The sequence below is a fragment of the Corapipo altera genome, unplaced genomic scaffold, assembly GCF_003945725.1.
Source record: "Corapipo altera isolate COAL_440 unplaced genomic scaffold, ASM394572v1 112, whole genome shotgun sequence".
In the NCBI taxonomy this organism is placed as follows: Eukaryota; Metazoa; Chordata; class Aves; order Passeriformes; family Pipridae; genus Corapipo; species Corapipo altera.
Window position 1 is genome coordinate 180386 of NW_020884899.1, and position 15186 is coordinate 195571.

The window sequence follows — 15186 nt, forward strand, 5'->3', positions numbered from 1 at the left end:
CGGCAGCGGGCGCTGCGCGGCGGCTCCGAGCGGCGGCGGGCGCGGCCCCGCCCGGGCCGTGAGGGGCCCGCCCGCGTCATGGCCGCCGCCTTAAAGGCGCCGCGCCCGCCCCGAGCGGAGGGTCTCCAGCGGGTCTCCGGCGGGTCTCCGGCAGTCCAGGCCGGCCACGGAGGGAGAGACGTCCCCGCGGCGCTGCCGGCAGCGCGTACCTGCGGGGCAGCCTCGAGCAGCGCCGGGCAGCGGCGTGCGGGCACGGCGGGGCCGACCTGCCGGCGGCACACCGGGAGCAGCGCTGGGCTCCCGGTTCGGGACCTGAGTGCCTTGGGGCCTCCTTGTGGACATTTCCGCTCCTACCGAGCGACGTAGCTGCTCTCAGTGAAGTTCGTCTCCACGAGGAAGGCAGCCTTAGAGAACACGGTGCCGGTTACACACTCTTTTGGTCAGGTAAACCCAGAACCGAAAGGCATCTCTCGGGTGTAGGCTTCATGATTAAAAACTCTATTGTTCCTAAACTCGAAAATCTGCCGACAGGTCACTCTGCCTGCATTATCTCCCTATGCCTTCCACTAAACAACAAGCAACACGTTGTTCTCTTTAGTATATATGCCCCAACTCTCTGACCTGACCCTGCCGAAAAAGATAAATTTTACACTGACCTGCGCCACCTTACCCAAAAGGTTCCTGCAGATGATAAGATCATTATCCTTGGTGATTTCAACACCAGAGTAGGTAAGAACCTTGAAGCCTGGAAAGGAGTATTAGGCAAGCATGGTGTTGGAAACTGCAATGATAATGGTCACCTTCTGCTGGAATTCTGTGTGGAGCAACAGCTCACCATCACTAATACTATCTTTCAGCAGAAAAATAGTCTGAAGACAACCTGGATGCACCCCAGATCTAAGCATTGGCACCTCATTGATTATGTCTTGGTGCAACAGAGAGAAGTTCACGATGTCCTCCGTACCCGCGTGATGCCCAGCGCAGAATGCCAAACAGACCATCGGCTTGTGCGCTGCAAACTCAACTTCAGTCTCACATCCAAACCTAAAAGGAGCAGTATCCCAAGGAGGAGACTCCAAGTTAACAATCTCCAGTCAGCCACAGTGAGAGACAGATTCCAGGCAAACCTTCAAACTAGGCTCGAAAACCATTCCATAGATTCTACAGATTCCTCTCCTGAAACACTTTGGCACCATATTAAAAATAGCATCCTGCAATCCTCTGAAGAATCCTTAGGGTTCTCCTTCAAGAAGAACAAGGACTGGTTTGATGAAAACAATCAAGAGATCCAGGAATTGTTGGAGAAGAAGAGAACTGCTCACCAAGCACACCTTGCACTGCCATCCTGTCATGTAAGAAAAGCAGCCTTTCGCCTTGCATGCAGCAAGCTCCAACAGGAACTCCGTGACATCCAGAACAAGTGGTGGATCGATCTGGCTGAAACAACTCAATTATGTGCAGACATGGGTGATCACAGAGGATTCTATGAGGCCCTGAAAACAGCATACGGGCCTACATACCAGGTCCAAAGCCCTCTACTCAGCACAGATGGTCAAACGCTTCTGACAGATAAAACCTCCATTCTGAATCGATGGTCTGAACGCTTTCAGACTCTCTTCAGTACCAACTGTGTAGTTCAAGACTCAGCAATTCAGTCCATCACACAACAAACAGTGAAGTATGAACTGGATATTGCCCCCATTTTGGGAGAAACTCTTAAGGCCATGCAGCAGGTGAAAATTGGCAAGGCAGCTGGGGTTGATGGAAGTCTGGAAGTTTGTCACACGCATGTGGACAGCAAACTTGGCCTTCTCTGGAACTCATGAAACTGGAGGCTTGAGGTGATGGGAAAGGGGAGTGACCAAGGACAACAGGGCCACCACCACTACCATGCCACTACCAGCACTGGGGAAAGAGAGGAGGTGGAGACACCGATTCCCGGGGACATATACATCTCTTAGTGGTCTAAGCTCCAGACTTTTATTTCACAAGTATACCACACCCATGGGATTTGCTGTACAGGAAGGTACAATTCAAAGTACCTACAAATGACAAAGTCTGGCCCACTGGCAGTAAAATCTCACCTACAAAGTTTTCAAGTTTATCTGGCAACAGTGCTTTTTTTTTTCTTTATTACACTCTCTTTTTTTAATGTCTTCTTCAAAATTTTCCTTGATTCATGATGTTTTCTAATGGCATAGAAGCATTACATGGATGAGATGTTGTCAGTGCCAGGGGAATTAAGCAAGGAATACCAACCAACACATCCCGCTTTCCCATGCATAGGCTTTGCAGCCAGGGCTGTGTCCCAGCCAGATGCTGTTATCTTTTCACTATCCCTAACAGCCTGGGTTACTTCAAATTTGTGGGGTGCTTTACTTGCAGAGTTTCCTTCTGAGTCAAACCACTCAAATTACACCCTTGCTGTTTGCTGCGAGGCAAGGGGGACGTTACAAATTACCTGTGGATTCATACAGAACCTAGAGATTTCTGCAGAGCTCTGTGACACGAGTGCCCCAGCCGGCACAGACAGAGCCTGCTGGCCAGCAGAGCACGCACATGGGCTGTCTCCCAGGCACCGTGCATCTGTCTCACTCCCAGACAAAGCTTGCTGCACCCTGGCTGCACCGAGATTCAGGTCACCTAACTGCTAACCCGACACAGTTAGGAGCACTAAAATCACCAGAAAACTGGACTTCTGTGCAAAGGACTGTAGACATGACTTCCCCAACCACTTCATTTTGTCTGACATATGCTGTTAAATAAATAACCAAAGCTTGTAAAAACTATGCAAATAACAGCACTCAAGCATCAACAGAAGTGTTGAGAACAGAGAGCAGTGACAGTCCTCACTCCTTTGGATTTAAATAAATGCAGATAAACAAGATAAATAGAGTATTAAATGTAGTGCACCCTAAAGAAAACCCTCTTTAGTTCACATCCCAAAGCATACTGTAAAACATGACATATTTGTGCTGGACAAGTAAGCCAAGCAAGGCAATTCTTTTCTGTTTCTCAAGAAATAAGCATTCTGAATGAGGCCATAATGAGTTTTCTGCATCAGCTGGTTTCTAACTTTGGTAATGAACTGACATTTGAGGATACAAATATAAATGAGTTATTTTACTCACACTCTCCCCTTCCTTCCATCATGTTCTTCAATTAATTCTTTGAGTATTTAAAGTGAGGCTCACACAGTACATGCGTTCCTTCTAGAGGACCTTGAACAGCAAAGAGAGGAATTTTAATAAAATGGGTTATGGAAAAATTCAATGCGGAATATCATCTGTGGCTTGTATTTTCATTCATCGGGGTAGGGTAATTTAATTATAATGAAATTACGTCTGGAGGGAGACAAAACAGAAAAGCGAATTAGTCTTTTGTTTGACTGTTTGCATCCCACTTCTGGAAAAAAACCAAAACAACACCACAGTTTCCAAGTTGTGCAAGGGAACAAAGTGAGACCAGGGTTGGTAGCCCTGACTGGCTGTGTCTCACCTTCTGCTGTCACACAGGGGGAAACACAGAGGGCTCAGCGCAGGTATCGGACACCAGTCGACCCTGTTTTCTGGGTATTGGAAAAGGCCAGTTTTCTACAGAAAGGCTATCATTTTTTTGTCCCTGTCAATGAAAACAGTAGATGAAGACAAAATGCACCATGCATGTGGCAGAGTGTAGCGCCCTGTTAGTTGTGCAGTGGATACTGAGTTTCAGCTCCCCCAGAGCTAAATAAAGCCCTTTAAACCTTCCTTATTCCAGTGTCCTGGGTAGAAACATGGTTAAACACAGGGAAAGTTGAATAAGGAAACAACGCAGGACTTGCGTGGTTTCCCACTGAGGGAAGCCGCCCTCCGAAAGCTAGCCTTATGCAGAGCAGAATGGGCCGTATGCCTGTATAAAATAGGTATTCCTTTGCCACCATGGCCCGCCCGCTCGGTGCCCTCAGCAGGACGGGCCGGGGCAGGGGCCGCCCTCACCGCGGCGCAGGGGCTGCCGGGAGCGGGGCCCTTCCCCTCACGGGGCCCTTCCCCTCACGGCCCCGAGGCGGCTTCCGGAGCCCAGAGCGCGGCTGCTGCTCCTCTGCGTGCTCAGGGAGACACTTCGGGGCTGGCGGGGATCGCTTGTGGTTCACCGCGAGGAAAAGCGAACCAGATATGGGCAAATTGCGGAGACATTTCATTTAAATGTGCTGGCAGCCAACAAATGATCAACTCCTCGTAATGCACAGCACTGGCGGCAGGGGAATCAAGGGAGGGGCTCAGGCTGTTTTTAAGTAACTCGTCACAAGGGTGGAAGTGACATGGGTGTACAGATGACAGCTTGTCCCTCAGGTGATTTTAGACAGCCTTGGACTACTTAGAGTAACTAAGGGTCTTTTCCACAGTCCCTGGCAACTACAGTATACAGTATACTCAGACACAAAACCCCTGTTACTCGTCCAGGTTGCACCTTTCCAACACTTTACTCTCAGAAAACTGTCTTTTCTCAGTTCAAGTCTTTTCAACTCCTGTCCATTGTCGTTACAGTTTGCTGGAATGGAATTTTGCCACTTACCTTGCTGCACAGCATCAACAGCTGTTGGACCCATTGTCCTGCTCTCCCTTCCCTACTTCAGCACTGCATACACAGGAATGAGGGACAGTTCCCATCAAGGAACTCTAGTCTGCCCAAAGAGTCCAGCAATGAAGCACCTCTCTTCAATTCCTGCCTCGGCCAGGAAGATCCTCCAAAAAACTTTTGTCTTCTTCACAGTCCCCTTCTGACCTGCCAGGGTTTTCTGCAGGGCTGAGCACTGTCATGTTGCTCTGAAGTTCTGCATAAAGCCTAGACAAAAGGCTAAAGATAGCATTGGTGTTAAATAAGTGTGGAGGGAAGGGAGGCAGAAAACCTGCGGCCAGAATACAGCAGAGTGACTTGGTACCAGCCTGGCATTCATTTTCAAGGCAACTAAGTGTGCAGTGCTAGATCAGAGCACAACAGCCAGTCAGCCTCACTTTACATTCCACGCAGTTACCTTGGTACACTCCTGTAAGGTAAAACCCAGGATCTGTAGATGTGCAAAAACTTTTGTCAAAGCTGTGGGTATCAGGCCCAGTGCCAGGGTTCAGAGCTGTGCAGGTGCACAGGCTGAGTCAGTGACACAGCTCCCTACCTGCAAGCCTGGAGGGAGGAGCACGGCCCACACTTACTGACAAGGCAGGGTGGCAAAGACTCTTGGTTTGTCCTGATGGAGAGTCCCTTGAATCTTTGCACTAGTACTAAGTCCTAAGGTACTTTTTATACAACATGCATAATCCAACTGGTTTTTGTAATCATATGAATCTCCGATGACTAGTGTTGCACCCTCCTCGTACCAGTCTAAAAACGAACGTGCACAGCAGCTGACTGCAATGCAAGGCCAGCAATACCTTTCTGCTTTTGCTTCCTCTTGTTTCCAGGACTGAATTGCTTAAATAAATCTTCCTGCATGTGAATTATATCCACTTCACTGAGAATTTCCTGCCCTACTTACTTTGTTGTGCAACTTCTTACTGTGGTAGTCGCTCATATTTAATAAGCTTCTGTCTGGACATAAAGCCTTGTTATTTTAAAGCTTATACTTTATATTAAAAAATCATTGTAAAAAACACAGCTCATTGTGCCCACACTAGCAGTAGGACCTGCCACACATGAAAACATCAAGTAGAAAGATGAGGGTAAAGATGGAAGAAATTGAAAGGACATCCCAATCAAGCACTCATTTTGTTGAACTGTAACTTAGATAACTACATATACATTCAGAGCAGCAATGTAGATACACAGTAAAGAGCAATACTTCTGGGAGAAGGCAGTTCCTGTGATATTGCTGTGTACACCAAAGCATTAATACGCCACTAAATGCAAATGGGGTGTTGGATTATTTTTTTTTTATTTAATCAAATTATCTTGGTGGGGGAAGAATTTCAGACAGTTAATCAAGCCTTCCAACACTCCAGTTTTCTCTTTGTTGCCCTAATCACCAGTAATTTTTCCTGGAATTGACTGGACACACTCAGAATGAACCACACTGTCTGCCTGGCTGCTGAGACCTTGCTCCGTTTGTGTCAACATACCTACAGCTGTGTCCTTTCCAATCTTCCACAGCACCTTGGAAGCAAAGGCAAAGGAGGACGTTTCTGATGACTACCTCCCCAGCAAAGGAAAACATGTTACTGTGGTTGCCTGCGTATGGGAACAGATGCCTGACCTCCGTCCTCAAACTCCTTCCAACTACGACAACCGTTCATCCTAAAGAGCTTTTGTGCTACAACCTTGTACACATGTTGGGCAGTGCCTTTATCTTGTCCTTGGCACAGATGCCTCACCTACAGCTGGGCTGCTTCTAACACAGAGAGCAGCATTTGCAATCAGACTCTACACTGCCACTGTATGATCTATCAAAATCTAAACGTTTATAAAACACAGCACTAGTAAGAAATATGCAAGTTTGTCACTGGGTTGCTTTTACGCTTTAAAACAAAGAGCTACATAAACACAATTCTTAGAAATAAATTTTTGCAAAGCCATTTATATTTGACCTGAGGGAGGGAACAGGATAACAAGGCTGTAAGGATTCTAAAGGAATTTTTACCGGTTTTGAAACACAATGTTGGGAACTCATCCCTAAGATTTCATGGAAACCTCAAGCTGCTGTTATCCCACTGAGGTAAGAACTTTTTGTAGTAGTCAATTATAAAAATAAAACACATTTTCAATATATGCAAGTTCCTTCAGACAGGCATTCCTTTTTGAAATATAAACCCCCTCCCCAAATCCAAACCACAAACCAACAAAAAAAGGTAAAAATGGGACTAGACCTTAGATTTCATTAATACTTTTACTCATCATCAAACTCAGAAGTTAGGGAAGATATCCTGAGATCTTATCTTGCCTCAAGATACTAAAAAAAAATCCAACACTTCACATAATCCCTATGTAAGATGACAAATACCTACTATCTATAAGGCATTTAAACATCCTTGTGGAGCTCTACCCATTTACTGCCCAGTCTGACATTAGACACTTGAATTTTACCCTTTATGTCAGAGGACACAAATCAGTTGATTCCTCAAGCCTTCAATTAAAAACATTTTATAAATGTGTGCAAGACCCACACTTGTAAAACTGTGTGGTCAAACTCTTTTTTTTCTGTTTTCAATCGTGAAACACATCCAGATAAGCTATGTACACCCTAGCTGGAGAATGGAACTGTCTTTTTACCATTTTCTTATGGAATGTTCTCAGAATTCCGATCTGGGATAAGTCCTCCTCACACGCAGCAAATCAGAAGAACACATTTGAATGACATGTTCAAATCTGCGGCTCAACGCGCTGTGTTTGCATAGGAGCTCTAGTAAAAGCAGAAGGCAATACTTTTGCAGGGTTTTTAGCTCAGCTTTAGAAACAGTACAAAGGCCTTTGAACTGTAATGTAGCAGTAGTCCTACGAAACCAAGCAGCCAAACCCGCAGTGAGCGGGGGCACAGCAGCAGCAGCAGCAGAGGCCAGAGCTCGGCTCGCACAGCAGGAAGAGGAGGAGCTGCAGTACAGAGCAGGTACCGGGGCCTCTCCTAACACCACTTGCAGAAAAAGCCTCAAGACAGACAATGCCAAGCCCATGAACAGTCTTTACTTCTCTCAGTTATTTCACAGCACAATGAGACACAGCACAAAGTTTGTACAGCGGGATCTGCAGACAGTTTAAAAACAGGCAATTATCTTTAATAAAAAGCATTGAGTCTAAATGAAAATAATATGAAGACAAACAATACTGAAGCTAATGATCACCTTGCTTGCTTTTGATTGTCTAAAAAGTCCAAGACTTGTCATAGTGCCTTTAATGTTCTCCACATCACCTTCTCCAAACACCCTAGTTAGTGTAAAGCTTAATGTGCCTCAACTCATATGTGTGGGTAGGTTTCACAACCTTTTCCTCTTGCTCTCAAACCCTACTTGCAGTGTGTGGGGAGGTGCAACAACTCTCATCAGACAACATTCTGATTCACAAAGAAGCAGCACAAGTGTTGTACATAATTTAATTTGCACTTCTGTATATAAATGTTTACTATATTGCACACTATTGCAGCACTTAAAAACATCTAATTATTTGCAAAAATTAGTAAAATACTTTAAAGGATTTAAAAATAAGGGTTTTAATGCAACTGACAAGATAATAAAAAAAGCAATTTACTTAATGAGATACAATCCTTTATGTTGGAAATGAAAGTTACATACAACTAGAGTACAATTAAAATATACCATATAGTTCAACACTTAATTCCTCAAATGTGTAAAATTAACAAGCTTCTACTGTCATAGATATACAATTTTTCCATATTGTGAAAAGGATTTTTCAAATTAAATACAGGTAACATAATATTCTGTAGTTATATTTCACGACTGTGTTTAAATGAGAGGGTTGTATAATACTCACATTGTCAAATGTACTCACTAATGCCTTGGAAATTGCACACTTCCCCTCCTTTTCCAAAATAGAATCTCGTTTCCATACTGAAGTCTATTATGCCATATTGGAAAAGTGTTTAACTTGCTGACAGGATTTTCATAAAATTAAAAAATAGCAGAATATCATGGCATTATGATGACTTTTCCACTTATGCCCATGTAGAATTTAATCTGGATATCAGACAGACAGGTCAGAACCAATTTCCTAGACTTTTGTCTTATTGTACACGCAAGATGAATGATTACAGTATATTACAAAACAGAAAAATCTCTGAACTTTTCTAGAATTATAAATGTAATGATTAAAAATTAAAATCATAACAGAATCGAATTGTGATCTCCAACATTTATTAAAATCTTTAAAGTTCATAAACGACAACAAAGTTACTGTAGAATTTATCGCATACAGCTAGCATACAGCAGCATGTCCTTGGTCTAAATGAAATACAAAAGATTTTAACATTTTCATACAAAGGATTTCTTTAAATTTATTAATGTGACGATATATCTTTGTTACATAAAATTTGCTACAGCAAAGTATCTTATACTTTTCTTGCACATATGTATATATGGGTGGACAAAGACTGCATTCAGTGTCAGCCTCCTAATGACGTTGTGCAAAAATGCTCAACAACCTAAACACAGAGAACGTTGGGTGGTACGTTTCAGAATCTTTTGTAAAATGTCTATAAAGGCTTTTCTTTAGGGAGTCTCATACAGATTAAAAGGAAGGAATGCCATCAGCTGTTGATTTGCTCTGGCATTCAAACAAATACAATGGCTATGTATCAATATAGCTCAGTTTTTTAAAAAGCAATTCATCCTTGTATGCATGTAAATTTATCATAAAACATGAGTCTAGTTTAAACTGTTTAGATGTGCTGTTTTAAGACAGGTCACTGAGACAGCCAGAACCAAGTGTAGAAATAAAACTACTATGAATAAGTTTAAAAGCAACCCCCAGAAAAGTGCTGAGCCGCTGATTATTAACATTGAAATAAATGTGTAGAGGTGCCCAAAGCTAGCACATGGTAGCAATACCTTTTAAGTCAGTTGGTGAGAGTATACAAAACATAATTAAACCCAAATACCTGTATCTGTGTGACCATACATTCTGGTTGATTGAAAGAAAGTAGGTTAGAAACAAAGACAATGCAACTAAAATAAATTCAGCTGTTGCAGTTTTTAAACTTTCTCTCTTTTCTTCGTGAATGAAGTGCTGTAATTAAAAAGAAAATGATTGTAGCAGTACTCCATCCTCAGTTTACTAATATAGTATACCAGAATAAAAACTTGGCAATAACCTCTTATTCTTAACAGCTAACAAAAAATAACCGTGTTCATCCAGCGATGCATCTAGAACAATATTTTGCATTTGCTAAACCATTTATTTTTCACAGCTAATGGCAGAGCGCATTTTGCTTTTTGTGGCATGATGGTTCTTATTCTAATGGATGCCTTTTGAATCAAAAAAGGCTTGAAACAAGGAATACTTTGGGAGCCTAGACATTGGCTACTTAAAAAAAAAAACTCACAAAGTGAATCAAAATGAATCATATTCTCTACAATACTGACCAAAACTTCCTTTAATAGTTTAGGGTTCTTGATCTTAAAAAAGCCATTTTATACCTGCCAACTGAAATGCTGGTAAGTTGACTTGGTTTAATATGGTCCAAAATCCAGACCAGGTGGAATTCCTGCTCTCATGGGACTGTAAGCTTTCCATGGTACAGTCTGGTTATGGCAACTTACCTACTGCCTAGGTGGGAAATATGAAGGAAGGAGGCAGTGACAAAAAACTGCAGGGATGTAGAAAACCAAGGCACGGGGTCTAGCTACTGTCCCCTACTTAAGCCATCCAATTGATTCTACTGAATTTTGGTCAGCCTCCAGGAAGAAATGTTTTTAAGTTAATTTAGCAGACATTTATATGGCGATAAATACTACCTTCAAAAATGCTAAAAATGTTGGCTAGGTTTAGTCTGAGCTACTAAAAAATTATTATAAATTGTAGCATCAGACACAAGACAGACATGAATTATTGGCTGGCACAGACTAGAAGCAACATTTATCTTTCACTTCAGTCTAAATCACACTAGCCGCAACACCTTCCATTTCACTCACACAAATAATACATTATTCAAAATAAAATGGAGCATTCTTGGGTAAAAAACTACTTCATTTCAAAGGGGGAAAATGAACAATACACAGAAACAAAGAACGACAGAAACCAAAGTTAAGTAGGAAAGTGGTCTATTATTCTGTGTTACTGCACAAACAGTGCTTGCTTAATTGTGCCTAGTTAGAAGGGTTGGTGCAAACTGCACACATGGAAGATGGCAATAAAGACCTCAGTCGGCTTTGTGGAATGAAGTAACTAGGTAACTGTTTTGACATATGATGGTCTCAGCTCCACCTCATCTGTTAACAGAGTGCAAAGATCCCAATGTGAGCCCTGATGTCATCTTGTCCTCTTACTCCTACTAAAAATCAGCAAATTCTTTTGCACATTTTTCTGTTAGAGACGCACGAATATCTTCTTCTTCATAGTCATCGAAGTTGCTGGTATCTCCAGGACCTCTGCACTTTGGTATGAATGGAGCTTCTACCTGTATTGGTGGGAGACACAAAAAAGCACACGAAACGTTACCGGCCAATAGATTTAACATTGTGATAATAAGCACAGCAATATTCCCATTAATCCTCAAATCCTGCCAAATCAGGTATTACAGGCTAAAGTTGTGGCACATAAATAAAGCCAGCCTAAGAAGGTACAGGCCTCTAGACATGTGAATCTAAGTTGAAAAAGACTAATATCTCACTGACAAACATCATTAAAAAATTACTTCCACTTTAAACCAAAGTTTAGTTCTCTCCTTGCAGAGGCGATCCTGCTCCCTTCAACTCATCAGCTCTGTGGCACAGCTCCCAGCACAGTCATGGCAGAAGCAGAGCAGACTGATTGCCATCAACGCTACACAAAAATCTCAGGGCAGTTTGGAACCCCTCTCCTTCCTACTTACCAACGACCCTCTCTTTCCAAATAAAAACTAACCTAATACAAGTGTAAAAGAATTTGTTCTGCCTCTCCTACAAAGCTCCTCCTAGGACCTAACTGTAAGTGAGAGGTAAAAGCCTTTTCAAAAAGGCCACAATGAGACACAAGAAATGACACGAAGGAGTCACTCAAAGACTGTACCGCAAGGAAAGCCAAAATATAACAAAATGATGGAAGGCAATGCAAATTTAAACCTGGAAACACAAAGTAATCAGAGGAGTGTCCCTGTCCCGAACATCCCCAGCAGGGAGTGTGCCAGAGGCAGCACGGTGGGGAGACAACTAAGCAGGGCAGGCACAGCTCCAGCTGGGGCAGAGGATCATATCACACTGTGCAACCAGGTAGATTAATGGTGCTGTGGGTGTGCTGTGTGTGTAAATCAGTAAATTAAAGAGGTACAGCACAGACCAATACAAATTATACTCTGCTGATGTTGGGCAATAATACTATACACCCCAAGAAATCATACTAACTTTTGCCTTTGTTTGTGCAATTGTCACATGTGTATCCTTTTGTTCCTAAAACAATATACACGTTTCAGTGATTTACCCTGACTGAACACACAGCCTGTGTACATAGCTACCCTATAAAGCCACACGTTTACCATTATCTGAATTTCTGTCTCTGTGTCTTCTTAAATTGATTTTCGGTTACTCTCTTACAGCAAAACTCAGCACAGAAAATATTGCATTTACTACTGGAACTTTAGAATGCTGTCAAATGAGACACGTCAGACCTTTTCCTATTACCTTCACTAAGGAAATTGCTAAAAAGAGATTGCAGGAGATAACAGATTTATAGTGGAAATACCTGTTTGGCCCTAAGTACAACCATATTATCAGGCAGTATGTTAATAAATAGCTATGCAAACACACAAAGAAAACAAGACTTGACCGTATCCAAAATATTAAGTAATTGACTGGTTCGCTTATGACTGTAGCATTAAATTTAAAGAAAAAAAAAAAATAATTCACATGACATTAGCTGCCAAGGAACACTACGTTTATTCAGGAGAATACATGCTGTGGTAACAACCACTGTGAAAGGCTAGTATAAGCCCAAAGTTTATTGCTGTATTTCTATGACTGCTTAGATGATATTACAATGTATGCTGTTGTTTCATACCCTTAGTATTACAGGATTTATTCCTTATAATGAAAAGCTTCAAGCTTATTCAGCATCAGTTTTCACAACCCTTTAAATCTTGTAATGGCTATTTTGACTGTACTACTCATTAACATTTTAAAATATTTCTTATTTCTGCAAAAGTAATTCTCTACAGTAGTGCACTAGGAATGCTAAGAATATTTAGCACAGTATTAAACCATCTGATGTAATCTTACGGAGCCTGAGTGTCCCCAGACAGCCTACCAGCAAATGAAACTTGGTGCATATAAATCCGCCTTGCAAACAGGCATTAAGAAACCAAAGAACGATAATTACAAATCTGCAATGGAAAATATTTTCTTAAAAATATCTATACTTTATGCAAGGAATACAGGATGTGTTAATTGTACCTTGTCTAGTAGTAATTAATACATTAGTGAATAATTCAATAACTGTCCTGTCACGTTTGTGTAGACAAACAACCAGTTTCTTTTTATAAACTCTTGTAAGTATTTAGCTTTGGCCTTTAAAATACTGCTCTTACAAGCAGCAAGTTTATGCCTCTATAGTTAAGACTGTTAGTGTTTCAAACTCAAACCAATTTTTAAAAATATTATCACTTGTCCCTAGCCCTTTTCCAATATCGAGACTCAAAATTATTTCTCCACCTGAGTCTTCTGGGACAACACCAATTTTAGTCTTCTATTGCTGTGTATTGAAAAACGAAGAATTCAGAGGTTACATTTAAGTGAACAAATAATTTCTTAGGATTCTGTTTCTAGTTAACTCACTAATCTGCAAATATTTAACTTTGACTCTACATTCAAAGGGAGAGGGAGCTTTGGAGCTACTGGAACCTAGACTGAATTATCATCATCCTCATCCCTTCTGGCAGCTCTGCTTCATCCATCCTGGCAGCACAAATGTGTTGCCCTCTAACAGATACATTAATGGCTGCTCACATGCTGAAAATATTCCCAATTGTCTCTACTGCTTTTGTTCTTATGCAGGTCCAAAGCCCCGTGCAGACTGGGCATGGATTTTCTAAAAACCATATTACAAGTTGTGTTGATCAGGGAACTAGAAAACCATTCTTAAGATGCCAGAAAAAAAAGCATCCAAGCTCTTCCCATCGCCCCAGCTCATGGAACTGCAGTCAGTCCAAGCATGGTGTCAGGAGACAAAAACTCCAAACAAGGAGGAGGAAGGACGTTCCTTTAGGAGAAAAGAAAGAAAAGCTCTAGCTTTGGCTGGAGCTTCTCCACTCTGAAGCACAGTCTGACTGCTAGGAGCTGGCTGGAAAGGAAAAGAGATTCCTCTCTGCTGTGGAGGAGTATTTATAGATGCCACTACAGCAGGGGTTAAATGAAAAGCAAGAGAGGCAGGAGATGGCTCACTCTGAGATAATCCGGAAACAGACTAAAGCACAACACGTGTTAAAGAGAACATGAATGTACACAGAGGTTCAGGATAAAATACCAACAAGAAACAATCATAATCAATCAATACATATCCTTTCCAGTCTTAAAAGATGAAACTACCTCTACCTTTTCTCAGTTTAAATAGATAGATTTAGGAAAAAAATCCCAAAATAATTAGAAATTTTACTTCAACCCCTTAAGGACCTGTAATAGTTTTGACCAGGAAGAGTCTTACCTTTCTCTGATAAATGGCAATCCAATCTGTAGTTGCAAACCACTTGTGATTCTTTATGTCATTTACACCATTCTTGAGATTTCCATATCGTTTGGTCAAATCTACCTGGAGTAAATTTCTTAGAAGATCCTTTAGGTCTGAACTGAAGTGTGACGGAAACCTCACCTAAAATTATATACCCACAACATTAAAAAATATTATACAAATTTGATTCTTCTCCCTGTGAAGTGAAACAACTTCATACAAAAGGAAACAGTGGGCCCATTTTCTATCCTTCCTCGAAAACCAAATCAAGTAGGAATGCATGAAGTGAGAGATTATTATTGTTGCACATGTATTTCTGTTTCAAAGAGCCTTTATCAACAGCATTACCTGGTCCATCTACCATTTCTTGAGCTGAAAGTTTCTAGTGGGCAAAATATTAATTTAGCGTAAGAGTGATATAAAAGCCAAGTTTAACTTAAGTTGGTGTTTCACCAACAAAACAATCTCAAGACACACTCAACTATTTTCTAGGAATAAATTTTTAGATTATATTATATATATGCACACATGGGAGACACACTACAGCACAGCATATATACAGCATATAAATATATAGACATGCTCTGAAATAACTGTACATTCAGCAATCCTATATGAAAAGTTAGTCTGGAACTTTATGCTGTACTGCAATCTGTCTGATAACTAAATGCACCAAGATTAAAAGTCTTACATAACTACCACACATAGCACTATTTGAAGATTGCATGTGAGTGACTTGCAATTTATTCAAACCTGGCTAAAGGATATTTGAAGATGATTCCTGGGATATAATTACAAAGGGTTTTACTAGCAAATGATCTACTGACACCATTTGAGATGGCAGAGAGAAGGAAGGGA

At 41.5% G+C, this 15186-nt stretch overlaps 2 protein-coding genes and 1 long non-coding RNA gene across 9 annotated transcripts in view; 1 reads left to right on the top strand and 2 right to left on the bottom strand.

Moving 5' to 3' along the window:
- Positions 1–3667, bottom strand: part of SAMD13 (sterile alpha motif domain containing 13) — a 16223-nt gene extending 12556 nt beyond the window's left edge. The window contains exons 1-2 of the mRNA XM_027648884.1: positions 3499–3667; positions 3132–3221 (exon numbers count right to left, since the gene is read on the bottom strand). Coding sequence (XP_027504685.1) covers positions 3132–3153 — 22 coding nt within the window. The 5' untranslated portion in view covers positions 3154–3221; positions 3499–3667. The remainder of the gene's footprint in view (positions 1–3131; positions 3222–3498) is intronic.
- A 16-nt stretch (positions 3668–3683) lies between these two features.
- On the top strand, positions 3684–5483 carry LOC113949837. Its single transcript, XR_003528583.1, has 2 exons — positions 3684–4331; positions 4527–5483. It is a non-coding gene; the product is annotated as an uncharacterized LOC113949837 (long non-coding RNA).
- A 2665-nt stretch (positions 5484–8148) lies between these two features.
- Positions 8149–15186, bottom strand: part of PRKACB (protein kinase cAMP-activated catalytic subunit beta) — a 76242-nt gene continuing 69204 nt past the window's right edge. For all 7 annotated transcript variants that reach the window (XM_027648880.1, XM_027648879.1, XM_027648882.1 and 4 more), the window contains 2 exons: positions 14305–14469; positions 8149–11092 (listed from right to left, as the gene is read on the bottom strand). In XM_027648880.1, the coding sequence (XP_027504681.1) occupies positions 10967–11092; positions 14305–14469 (291 nt within the window). In that variant the 3' untranslated portion in view covers positions 8149–10966. The remainder of the gene's footprint in view (positions 11093–14304; positions 14470–15186) is intronic.